General features: G+C 43.1%; 1 protein-coding gene across 16 annotated transcripts in view; it reads left to right on the forward strand.

Annotated features, from left to right (window-relative positions):
• The window catches only part of tanc2a (tetratricopeptide repeat, ankyrin repeat and coiled-coil containing 2a), a 1120879-nt gene that overhangs the window by 1016659 nt on the left and 90444 nt on the right, over window positions 1–13776 (forward strand). For all 16 annotated transcript variants that reach the window (XM_070864738.1, XM_070864743.1, XM_070864740.1 and 13 more), the window contains 2 exons: window positions 12478–12586; window positions 13371–13493. In XM_070864738.1, coding sequence (XP_070720839.1) covers window positions 12478–12586; window positions 13371–13493 — 232 coding nt within the window. The remainder of the gene's footprint in view (window positions 1–12477; window positions 12587–13370; window positions 13494–13776) is intronic.

Here is a 13776-nt window from a genome sequence, read left to right on the forward strand (position 1 = left end):
CTGCAGTAAGACCTCCCTGCTCCTATACTCAAATCCTCTAGCTATGAAGGCCAACATGCCATTTGCCGCCTTCACCGCCTGCTGTACCTGCATGCCAAATTTCAATGACCAATGTACCATGACACCCAGGTCTCGTTGCACCTCTCCTTTTCCTAATCTGCCACTATTCAAATAATATTCTATCTTCCTGTTTTTGCCACCAAAGTGGATAACCTCACATTTATCCACATTATACTGCATCTGCCATGCATTTGCCCACTCACCTAACCTGTCCAAGTCACCTTGCAGCCTCTTAGCATCCTCCTCACACCTCACACTGCTACCCAGCTTAGTGTCATCTGCAAACTTGGAGATATTACATTCCAATTCCTTCATCTAAATCATTGATGTATATTGTAAATAGTTGGGGTCCCAGCACCCCACTAGTCACTGCCTGCCATTCTGAAAAGGACACGTTTATTTCGAATCTCTGCTTAGTGTCTGCCAACCAGTTCTCTATCCACGTCAATACATTACCCTCAATACCATGTGCTTTAATTTTGCACACTAATCTCTTGTGTGGGACCTTGTCAAAAGCCTTTTGAAAGTCCAAATACACCACATCCATTGGTTCTCCCTTGTCCACTCTACTAGTTACAGCCTCAAAAAATTCCAGAAGATTTGTCAAGCATGATTTCCCTTTCATAAATCTATGCTGACTTGGACCGATCCTGTCACTGCTTTCCAAATGCGCTGCTATTTCATCTTTAATAATTGATTCCAACATATTCCCCACCACCGATGTCAGGCTAACCGGTCTATTAATTCCCCATTTTCTCTCCCTCCTTTTTTAAAAAGTGGTGTTACATTAGCTACACTCCAGTCCATAGGAACTGATCCAGAATCAATAGAATGTTGGAAAATGATCACCAATGCATCCACTATTTGTAGGGCCACTTCCTTAGGCTGTATCCCAGAGTACTTATCAAGCCTTGGGGATTTATCGGCCTTCAATTCCATCAATTTCCCTAACACAATTTCCCGCCTAATAAGGATTTCCTTCAATTCCTCCTTCTCACTAGACCCTCGGTCCCCTAGTATTTCCGGAAGGTTATTTGTGTCTTCCTTAGTGAAGACAGATCCAAAGTATTTGTTCAATTGGTCTGCCATTTCTTTGTTCCCCATTATCAATTCACCCGATTCTGACTGCAAGGGACCGACATTTGTCTTCACTAATCTTTTTCTCTTCACATATCTATAAAAGCTTTTGCAGTCAGTTTTTATGTTCCTGCAAGCTTACTCTCATACTCTATTTTCCCCCTCCTAATTAGACCCTTTGTCCTCTGCTGAATCCTAAATTTCTCTCAGTCCTCAGGTTTGCTACTTTTTCTTGCCAATTTATATGCCTCTTCCTTGGATTTAACACTATCCCTAATTTCCCTTGTTAGCCACGGTTGAGCCACCTTCCCCTTTTTATTTTTACTCCAGACAGGGATGTACAATTGTTGAAGTTCATCCATGTGATCCTTAAATGTCTGCCATTGCCTATCCACCCTCAACCTTTCAAGTATCATTCGCCAGTCTATCCTAGCCAATTCATGTCTCGTACCATCAGTTACCTTTCTTTAAGTTCAGGACCCTAGTCCCCGAATTAACTGTGTCACTCTCCATCTTAATGAAGAATTCTACCATTTTATGGTCACTCTTCCCCAAGGGGCCTCGCACAACAAGATTGCTAATTAGTCCTCTCTCATTACACAACACCCACTCTAGGATGGCTAGCTCTCTCGTTGGTTCCTCGACATATTGGCCTAGAAAGCTATCCCTAATACACTCCAGGAAATCCTCCTCCACCGCATTGCTACCAACTTGGTTAACCCAATCTAAATGTAGATTAAAGTCACCCATGATAACTGCTGTACCTTTATTGCACGCATCCCTAATTTCCTGTTTGATGCCATCCCCAACCTCACTACTACTGTTTGGTGATCTGTACACAACTCCCATTAGTGTTTTCTGCCCTTTGGTGTTCCGCAGCCACACCCATACAGATTCCGCATCATCCAAGCTAATGTCCTTCCTTACTATTGCGTTGATCTCTTCTTTAACCAGCAACGCTACTCTCCCTCCTTTTACTTTCTACCTATCCTTCCTGAATGTTGAATACCCCTGGATGTTGACTTCCCAGCCATGGTCACCCTGGAGCCATGTCTCCGTATCCCAATTAAATTTTATCCGTTCACAGCTATCTGCGCAGTTAATTCATCCACCTTATTACGAATGCTCCTCGAATTGAGACACAGAGCCTTCAGGCTTGTTTTTTTAACACTCTTTGTCCTTTTGGAATTATGTTGTAATGTGGCCCTTTTTGATTTTTGCCTTTGATTTCGCTGCCTTCCACTTTTCCTTATCTCCTTTCTACCTTTTGCTTCTGCCCCTATTTTACTTCCCTCTGTCTCCCTGCATAGATTCCCAGCCCTCTGCCATATTAGTTTAAACCCTCCTGACCAGCACTCGCAAACACTCCCCTTAGGGCATTGGTTCCAGTCCGGCCCAGGTGCAGACCATCCGGTTTGTACTGGTCCCATCTCCCCCAGAGCCGCTTCCAATGTCCCAGGAATTTGAATCCCTCCCTCGTGCACCATTCCTCAAGCCACGTATTCATTTTAACTATCCTGCTATTCCTACTCTGACTAGCACATGGCATTGGTAGCAATCCTGAGATTACTACTTTTGAGGTCCTACTTTTTAATTTAACTCCTAGCTCCCTAAATTCAGCTTGTAGGACCGCATCCTGGTTTTTACCTATATGCACCACGACAACTGGCTGTTCACCCTCCACCCTCCAGAATGCCCTGCAGCCGCTCAGAGGCATCCTGGACCCTTGCACCAGGGAGGCAACATGCCATCCTGGAGTCTCGATTGTGGCCACAGAATGCCTATCTATTCCCCTTGCAATAGAATCCCCTACACTATAGCTCTCCCTTTCTTTTTCTTGCCCTCCTGTGCAGCAGAGCCACCCATGGTGCCATGAACTTGGCTGCTGCTGCCTTCCCCTGATGGGCTATCTCCCCCAACAGTACCCAAACGGTATATCTGTTTTGGAGGGAGGTGACTGCAGGGGACCCCTGCACTACCTTCCATGCTCTGCTTAATGGTCACCCATTCCCTATCTGTCTGTGTAACCTTTACCTGCAGTGAGACCAATCATTAAACGTGCTATTCACGACATCCTCAACATCGCTGATGCTTCAGAGTGAATCCATGCGCAACTCCAGTGCCGCAATGTGGTCTGTCAGGAGCTGCAACTGGATACACTTCTGCACACATAGTTAGGGACACTGGAAGTGTCCCTGATTTTCCACATAGCACAGGAGGAGCATGACAAGGTTCTGGGCTCTCCTGCCATGACTTAACCCTTAAATTAACTTAATTTGGCAACAATGATAAGAAAAGAAAAAGATTAAATACTCACCAATCCACCAGCCAATCACTTACCCGCTTGGCTGTGATGTCACACTTTTATTTGTTTTTACTTCTTTGTTTACTTACTGCCCCTGCACCAGCTAGCTGCTCTGATTCCCGCTGCTCCCAGTTGCTGCCGTCATCCTTTGTTGTCCCGGGCCGCTCCGCTCTCGCGATGCTAGCTGCTCTGACCTCTCACTAACTGACATTGAATTCCATCTGCCACTTTTTAGCCCATTCTCCCAAATATCAATAGCCCTTTGCAGTTTCCTTTGGCCTTATAAAGAATGAGCTATGCCTTCTATTTGGGTGTCAGCTGCAAATTTCAACACCACCCTGTCTGGGCCTATACAGAGTGAACCGATTTCGTCCCGTAACTGAATCCTGCGGAACACTCCGACCCAGTACCACTGTGGAAATAATAGTCCTTATCTCCTACTCGCTGATTTCTGCATTCTAACAATTTTTTAAAATCCAGTTTGCTATCCCAGTCTCTCCCCTGCCCCCCCGCCCCCCAACCACCACCACCACAATTCCAGACGCCTTCATGTTCTGTAGCAGTCTCCTGTGTAGTACATCGGCTCTTCTAATGTACATGTTCACTCCATCCACTGCATTTCCCCCCATTATCATGCCTGTTACCACCTCAAAGATTGCTATGAGATTTGTCAACACTATCATCTCTTTTGAAATCTCTTCTGTTTTCTCTATTTAGCCAGAATCAAATTACGAATTGCTAAAAGTCAACGTGGTGTGTTTGGGTGAAATTCCAGTAAAAGTAATGGAGTTTGGGACTTTTTCTTCACATTTAAAACATTTGTAACCCTTCCAATGGAACTTATTTTTGGCTTGGAAGGCAAAATTACAGTGGTGGAGCTCAAAATGCGAGAGCATGCATTGTTGGTTACAGATTTCTAGGCATGTTCCTGAACCAGAAGAAAAAAAAATCTGCACATTAAATAGAAGACAGGTTTCAGTCACATGGCCTGGTTCCGTGTTGTCATTTTAGTAGCATTCCCCCACCCCTTCATGCTTTTCATATGTTTTATTCTTTTCCAGCTATACAAGTGGTTATTTGTTGGGTATACATGTGGCATAAATTGTTACATTCACGCTGCATTGCTCTATCTGTAATTATATGTCAGAGCCCTATATTCAGAGCTGTTTGAGTTGTCAACGTTTTGGTCCGTGCCACTTTTTTTTACAGTTGTTGGCCAACTTTTGCTCATTTCCTAAGGTGAATAATAATAAAATGGAAGGCCAAGTTAATCAGGAAGTGAGGTGATGCCAATGAGGTGATGCCAAGCTCAGCTTTAAAAGCCTAACGTTATAGGAGGAAGGAAAAATGGAGGGAAAGAAGGAGTTCCATAGTTCTGAGAACCTGGGAAAGAAAGTTATAAGCTCCAATTTTAACCTAACCCACTCAGCGGGTTCAGGTCGGACAGCCGTTTAACACCCCCCAAGCAGAATCTGGAAAAGAAGACGGATGTGAGCTAGAGAGAGTGCACTGTTGACCCCATATATCAATGTTTCTAGAGATTGCCTGAAAGTGACTGTGGTATCTAGAGAGAGTTACTCTTGAATGTGTAGTATTGACTAGGAGGCACTGGACCGTGTTTTCCGTGTCTGCTCCAAATGGCAGGACTTGGTTGGAACCTATCCAAAGTTTACAGCCGTTCAGATAGCTGTACTGTAAAATTCATGTTTAATTTTATTGGCAGGTTGTCTTCAGGCATTAACAAAGTGAATGCTACTGACATGAAACATCTTCAGATTTCACTTCCTTTGGAATCAGTCGCGTTTGAAAATTTTATGAACTGAAACATTTTTTCATTTTCAAAATAAAAGTTGTAATCTGCTCTTATAAAGGCACCACTTTCCTCTCTGGTAAGCTCAGCATGGAACTTGCTGGGTATTTTTAAGACTGTTTAATTGTTTCTTAAATACTGCTTAAATATTATCCCACAACCTATCATGACAAGTGTTATATACTCTAAAAGTAGCATAAATAGGAAAAATCAAAAGTAGTGGAAATTGGAACTGAACTGGAGAATCAAGTTTCAAAAAGTAGTTAGGACAGTACACAAATCTGGAGGAGGTGAGTAACAGAAGTTGGGGAGAGAGAGTGAGCAGAGAGAACCAGTACTGGAGAGACAGAGCAATGAGAGCCAGTACTAGAGAGAGAGAACGAACCAGTAATGGAGAGAGAAAGAGAGAGCGCGCCAGTACTAGAGAGACAGAGCATAGAGAGACAGAGCATTGAGAGCCAGTACTGGAGAGAGAAAGAGAGAGAGAGAGACAGTACTAGAGAGAGACATAAGAACATAAGAAATAGGAGCAGGAGTAGGCCATATGGCCCCTCGAGCCTGCTCCACCATTCAATATGATCATGGCTGATCCGATTATGGACTCAGGTCCACTTCCCTGCCCGCTCTCCATAACCCCTTATTCCCTTATCGTTTAAGAAACTGTCTATTTCTGTCTTAAATTTATTCAATGTCCCAGCTTCCACAGCTCTCTGAGGCAGCGAATTCTACAGATCCGCAACCCACTGAGAGCAGAAATTTCTCCTCATCTCAGTTTTAAATAGGCGGCCCCTTATTCTAAGATTATGCCTCCTAGTTCTAGTTTCCCCTATTAGTGGAAACATCCTCTCTGCATCCACCTTGTCAAGCCCCCTCATAATCTTATATGTTTTGATAAGATCACCTCTCATTCTTCTGAATTCCAATGAGTAGAGGCCCAACCTACTCAACCTTTCCTCATAAGTCAACCCCCTCATCACCGGAATCAACCTTGTGAACCTTCTCTGAACTGCCTCCAAAGCAAGTATATCCTTTCATAAATATGGAAACCAAAACTGCATGCAGTATTCCAGGTGTGTCTTCACCAATACCCTGTATACCTGTAGCAAGACTTTCCTGCTTTTATACTCCATCCCCTTTGCAATAAAGGCCAAGATTCCATTGGCCTTCCTGATCACTTGCTATACCTGCATACTAACCTTTTGTGTTTCAAGCACAAGTACCCCCAGGTCCCGCTGTACTGCAGCACTTTGCAATCTTTCTCCATTTAAGTAATAATTGCTCTTTGATTTTTTTTTCTGCCAAAGTGCATGACCTCATATTTTCCAACATTATACTCCATGTGCCAAATTTTTACCCACTCACCTAGCTTGTCTGTGCTTTTGCAGATTTTTTGTGTCCTCCTCACACATTGCTTCTCCTCCTATCTTTGTATCGTCAGCAAACTTGGCTACGTTACACTCAGTCCCTTCTTCCAAGTCGTTAATATTGATTGTAAATAGTTGGGGTCCTAGCACTGATCCTTGCGGCACCCCACTGGTTACTGATTGCCAACCTGAGAATGAACCATTTATCTGTTTTCTGTTCGTTAGCCAATCCTCTATCCATGCTAATATATTGCTCCCAATCCCATGAACTTTTATCTTGTGCAGTAACCTTTTATGTGGCACCTTGTCAAATGCCTTCTGGAAGTCCAAATACACCACATCCACTGGTTCCCCTTTATTACATCCTCAAAGAATTCTAGTAAATTTGTCAAACCTGACTTCCCCTTCATAAATCCATGCTGACTCTCAGTATCCGAGAGAGAGAGCGATAGTACTCGAGGGAGAGAGAGCAGAGAGAACCAGTATCAGCGAGAGAGAGAGTAGAGAGCGTGCCAGTACTAGAGAGAGAGAAAGAATCAGTACCAGAGAGAGAGAGCAATAAGATCCAGTACTAATGTAAGAAAGAGAGCAGTGAGATACAGTACTAATGTAAGAAAAAGCACAAGATCCAGTACTAAAGTCAGATACAAAGTAATGAGAGCTAATAATGTCAGAGAGACAAGAGACCTAGTACCAAAGTGTCAGCCATGGCTCAGTGGTAGCACACTCACCTCTGAGTCAGAAGGTCATTGGTTCAAGTTCCACTCCAGAGACTTTAGCACATAATCTAGACAGAGGGAGTGGTGCACTGTCAGAGGTGCTGTCTTTCGGATGAAATATTAATTTGAGGCACAGTCTGCCCCTTGAGTAGATGTAAAAGATCCCGTAGCACTACTCGAAGAAGAGCAGGCGAATTCCCCCAGTGTCCTGGCCAATGTTTAAACCTCAGTCAACACCACCAAGAAAAAAACAGATTATCTGGTCATGTATCTCATTGCTGTTTCTGGGACCTTGATGTGTGCAAACTGCTATTGGCTGCTACATTACCCTATATTGCAACTGTGACTGCACTTCAAAAGTCCATGGGCTGTAAAGCGCTTTGGCATGTCCTGAAGTTGTGAAAGAGGCTATATAAATGCAAATCCTTTCCCCTCCTTTTAAAGTCAGGAATAGAGAGCGATTAGAGTCCGTAGAGTCTGAGAGGGAAGAACAATGTTAATCAAAAAGTTTTTTCTCCAGTCTGGGGGAACTGAGTTGTCTGCTTGCTCTGTTGAACTTACTATACTGATTTACAGAATTTAGAGTATGAATTTGCAGAATGCAAGCTACTGTAATGTACAACAACAGCAGCTTGCATTTATATAGCATCTTTAACGTTAAACTGTCTGAAGGCACAAATGGAAACAAATGAGAAAACATTTGCTGAGCTCGGAAAGGATCACACAGTTTGCTCAAAAAGATGGGTTTTGAGAGGTTGTTAATGGTGACGGGTTTATCCAGGAGGGTACTCCAGAGAGCAGGACTGATGCAGCTAAAGGTCCTGCGGTGGGGTGAAGGACTGTGGGGAATGCAAACTAGGCCAGAGTCGTAGGACCCAATCATGTAAGAGGAAACTTAGGTGCTGGAGGAGCTCATAAAAATCGGATGGAGCAAGACCACGGACGGGTTTGAAATTGAGCACAAGAACTTTACATTTAATGGGTTACAGAGCAGAAGGGTGAGCTGGCACTTGGGCATACGTTGACCTGGCTTTTGAGGACTAATTCTGCCTACAATTGTCCTTGATTTGACAAATGACTAACCATAGCCATAATTGTGCGAAAGGATTAGTGTTATTACAATATGCATCTAATACTCACAGATTTTCTTATATCCTGGAGCAAGTATGTTACGATGATCTGTAATTTAAATAATCAGTAAAAACTTAAATTACCATAAAATATGTGCACTAATCTTTCTCGGACACTTTGTCAAGAATAAAAACATTCAACATTTAATTTCAAGCCTATGACTTGTACAACAGTTGTGCAGGCAGCTGGAAAAAGATTCATCATGGTGCATATGATGTATATGCCTGATTTGAAGGTGAAAGGAAATAGTTTTGTTCCTATTGAAAAATAAATCATAAAGGTGATGGATGATTGCTCATTGTCAGCATCAAGAACTCAAGTTGGGTCGTGTGAATTACATTTGCCTTTACAAATTCCCAGGTGCCAGATATAATTTGTAATCCGTTATCACACTGTCCCACATTGTTAGTACTCCACAACTCCGATGATGTTGATGGGAATTTTTAGAACTCAAATATAAAGTTAGGAATCTAGGATTATTGCTCATTTAGAAAGGAGGGAATTCATGACTTGTAGGCACAACACTCTGCTTTGTACAACTCCTTTCCTGTTCTATTTTGGTTAAGTTGCTCAAGTGAGTACCCTTCCCAAAATATCAGGTGCCAGAGATGTACAGATCCAACGTTCTTTTATAAATGTTCCAAATCTACTTGTAGTAAACATCAGGGATACTGTCCTTTAAAGAAATTTAAGCTGGGTTGTCATGATCCACTTAGTTATAACACAGTCTCTAAGGCAGATGGTCAGTTATTTTTCTCCCTTTGCAGGCAGCAGGTCTCGCATCAAAGAAAGTTCGCTCACTGTGCTGGTTGATAATTTTAACGTATCTCTTCACTTTCTCGGGGAGTGTAGGGAGGAAATGTAGTTAAAGGTTTTACTATGTTTCTGTTTTTAGTTGTCTGAAACAAGTTTGCATGCTATTTTGATGTCTTAAATTTGTTGAATAAAAATTACAATCGAATCAGCCTTGGAGTGAAAAATTTCTGCCTGAATCTCGCTTTCTTACTCTGAACATCCTAATTTATAAACTTGTGTCTACAATATTTAAACCCACTAGGTTTTCAGTGCTGGATATTTGAAATATTGGTATTACAGGTCGAACCTCCTTTATCCAGAACTCCATTATCCGGAACCACCCCTCCTCCAGAATCATTCCCGCCCAACAGATGGCGCATGCGCAGAACTCCGACATGAACAAATTGAAGTCCTTCCTCGCTGTCAACTCCCGCAATCGCTTGCCTGACCCCATGATCCACTGCCCCCCCCACCGATGATCTCTCACCCGCACTCCCAGCTCCAAGCCAACCAGCCCCAATATCCCCTTGCTCAGTACCTATACCATCCAATTTAAAGTGATCACCCCTCGTCCGGAAAAATCCCTTATCCAGAACAGGTCAGGTCCCGAAGGTTCTGGATTTGGGAGGTTAACCCTTTACTATACACCTACCTGAGTTGTGAAATGCATCTCGTGTAGAGTTGGCTTATAGATTGCATCATAGAATGGTTACAGCCTGGAAGAAGGCCATTTGGCCCGTCGAGCTCGTGCTGACTCCCCCGCCCTTTCCCTGTAAGCCTGAAGTTTTTTTTCCTTCAGATACTTATCCAACTCCCTTTTGAAAGATAAGATTGAGTCTGCCTCCACCATCCTTTCAGGCAGTGCATTCCGGAACCCAACCACTTGCTGCGTAAAAAAGTTTTTTCTTACATCGTATTTGGTTCTTTTGCCAATCACCTTAAATCTGTGACCTCTGGTTCTCGACCCTTCTGCTAATGGGAACAGTTTCTCTCTATCTACTCTGTCCAGACCCCTCATGATTTTGAACACCTCTATCAAATCTTCTCTGAATCTTCTCTGCTCCAAGGAGAACAACCCCAGCTTCTCCAGTCTATCCACATAACTGAAGTCCCTCATTCCGGGAATCATTCTCGTAAATCTTTTCTACACCCTCTCTAAGGCCTTCAAATCCTTCCTAAAGTGGGGTGCCCAGAATTGGACACGGTGCTCCAGTTGGGGCCGAACCAGTGTTTTATACAGGTTCATCATAGTTTCCACATTTTTGTACTCTATATCTCTATTTGTGAAGTTCAGGGTCCCGTAAGCCTTTTTAACTGCTTTCTCAACCTGTCCTTCCACATTCAGCAATTTCTGCACACATACCCCCAGGCCTCTCTGTTCACGCACCCCTTTAGGATTGCACCATTTAGTTTCTATGTCCTTTCCTAATTCTCTCTACCAAAATATATCACTTCACACTTTTCTGCATTAAATTTCATCTGCCACATGTCCAACCATTTCACCAGCCTGTCTATGTATTCCTGACGTCTATCACTCTCCTCCTCACTGCGTACTGTACTTCCAAGTTTTGTGTCGGGCAACTTTTGAAATTATGCCCTGTATACCCACGTCCAAGTCATTAATGTTTATCAAGTGGTCTTAGAACCGACCCCTAGGGAACGCCACTGTATACCTCCTTCCAGTCCGAAAAACAACCGTTCACCACTACTCTGTTTCCTGTCACTTAGCCAATTTCGTAAAGAAAAAAAGACTTGGAGTTATATAGAGCCTTTCACAACCACCGGACGTCTCACCATGCTGCCACTGTCCCTTTTATTCCATGGGCTTCAGTTTTGCTGGCAAGCCTATTATGTGGCACTTTGTCGAACGCCTTTTGGATATCCATGTACGCTTCTTTCCAAAATTGGGCTGTTTAAGAGAGAATTGTGAAGTAAAGTCAAGTACTGATGCTTACAATTGTGCTGGTGCGAACAATTTGTTGTGTTACGCAAAAAGCATGAAAGCACAGCATTCGAATTATTGGCTTAAATAATATATTACTTTCTGTATGTGTATCATTCTATGATGTGCTGAATAAGCATCCATAGTAAATAACTTAACTGGATAAATGTTTTCAATATCTTTTGTAATCTTGTAAATCACTTCAAATCTATTTTCTGTTGAAAACAAGCCATTCCTCTTCACCATTCCTCTGGCAGAAGTCCCATCAAACAGCCGGAGCATGCCATTTGGACATGACTTCTTTGTGTGGTCTGATCAATCAGGCAAAGTTAGGGATTTATCCATCTCATATAGTGATTACTTCTTGGTCAACGTGCAGACGTTTACAAGCCCATTTCCCGCCCATCCTGAATACTCAGCTACCTCGGCTTCCCCTATTTTCCTTTGTTCAAGCATCATTCCCCAGCCCTTCAGAGCTGCTATTATCACTCCCGCCCTCTACCTCATCAAAAAAACTTCATTGATTCCATATCCTTCCTTCCTTTCCAAAGCCCACCAGTACACTGCTACCACCCCAGCTTGATGTTCACCTCTCCCCAGATTCTCTGTTCAAATCCCTGCAATCTGGCTGGTGTGCTACCCGTCATCATCATAGGCAGTCCCTCTAAAAGTGAGTTCTCAGGTGACTGTACAGTCCAATATAAGAATTACAGTCTCTGTCACAGGTGGGACAGACACCAGAAGGAAAGGGTGGGTGGGGAGTCTGGATTGCTGCACGCTCCTTCCGCTGTCTGCGCTTGCTTTCTGCATGCTCTCGCCGACTAGACTCGAGGTGCTCAGCGCGCACCGGATGCACTTCCTCCACTTAGGGCGGTCTTTGGCCAGGGACTCCCAGGTGTCGGTGGGGATGTTGCACTTTATCAAGGAGGCTTTGAGGGTGTCCTTGAAACGTTTCCTCTGCCCACCTGGGGCTCACTTGCCGTGTAGGAGTTCCGAGTAGAATGCTACCCACAGCATCAAGGAAAGGCCAACCTCAGACCCTGGGTATATCACAGGCAGCAAGGATCACCCACCAACCCAGGCTCCAAATTTTTAAAGGGTCAGTGTGCTAGGTGGCTGCTTTTTTTTCCTGCATAGTATCATCACTTTTCTTTATTGTATGTGGAGGCAGAACCTGTTTGGAAGGAAATGAGACTCCACCTATATCGTGAATAATGTACTATTATCTCCAGTCTATGTCATGGTTTTAAAATTAGTTCTGCTTTTCTATTTAGGAGCGGCCATACGTTACTGGCATTTTGGTTCTCTCGTCAAGAAGGCAAACTAAACCGCCAACAGACCATTGAACTGGGACACCACATACTTAAAGCTCACATATTCAAGGTATTTGACTATGTATGAAAACAGATTTGAAGAGGTTATGTCACATCATTATTATGTGTGCATAACCGGATGGCAGAGCTGTATAATCTGAGTGACCAGAGGATGACTCAAATTAGCATGATACAACTAATATTGGTAACTCATTGAAGTGGCAGATTGAACCTGTGCTGTCCCAGCATGATGCCCACTAGTATTAAAGGTGGCATTCCCTTTTATTTTCCCTCCTTTTCTGTGGGAAGGTTATATGCCTTTCAACCAGTGTCCTAGCCCTAACAGTGCAGTAAGGTCAGGAATGCACTGTCTGAAAAGAGGCTGCAAACACAGATCCTGTCATTCCATCGGAACACCCGCACGCAAGTCGGCCGCAGCCAATCAATGACTCGCCACTGGCAGCATTTCTGTTCAATGCATACAAATTAAAAATCCAAACTCAAACGTAGCTAAACCTATTTTATTCATGCTTGTTTTAAGATATTTAACTAGCATATTCAGTTGGGAATTTGTATCTCCTTAACATTGGGATTCTGGTCCTTGTCTGATATTACGAGGTTAGTTGAGAAAGAATATAGATTCGGGGAGAGAGAGGATGGCTTGCGCTTTATGATTCGTGTCATGCAGCTGGGAGTGATTGTTAACTCTATGTAACATATACTGTATGTGCATAGGTACACAAACCAGACAGAAGTGAATTAGCCTTTGGGGTTTATTGTGTTTGAGCATTTAACATAGTTGTTTCATCATGGCAATCAAAAGTGTTCACTGATTCTCTTTTTTTCTCTTTAAGGGTCTGAGCAAGAAAGTAGGGGTTTCATCCTCAATACTGCAAGGGCTGTGGATATCTTACAGCACAGAAGGACTGTCCACAGCATTAGCATCTTTACGCAATTTATACACTCCAAACATCAAGGTAAAGCAGTCATTAATAGCTAAGTCTGGGTGTCACATGATGTTTTGAGACCTCAATTTGAATCCAACCCAAGAAGGGGATATAGATCTCCTCAGTCTTGTTGATAGCAGTTTTTCAGGAATCACTAACCAGTTCCATGTGGGCATGAATTTATAGCACAAAACTGCTCTGAGATTTGGCAATGATTTTGAAACTTGGCTGAAACAAAACTTGATGCAAACGAAAAATCATACAGCATGCTGTAATTATCTCTCTCTGGTTAATTGTTGCTTTCAGCACTTAC

The sequence above is a fragment of the Pristiophorus japonicus genome, chromosome 21, assembly GCF_044704955.1.
Source record: "Pristiophorus japonicus isolate sPriJap1 chromosome 21, sPriJap1.hap1, whole genome shotgun sequence".
Taxonomy (NCBI): Eukaryota; Metazoa; Chordata; class Chondrichthyes; family Pristiophoridae; genus Pristiophorus; species Pristiophorus japonicus.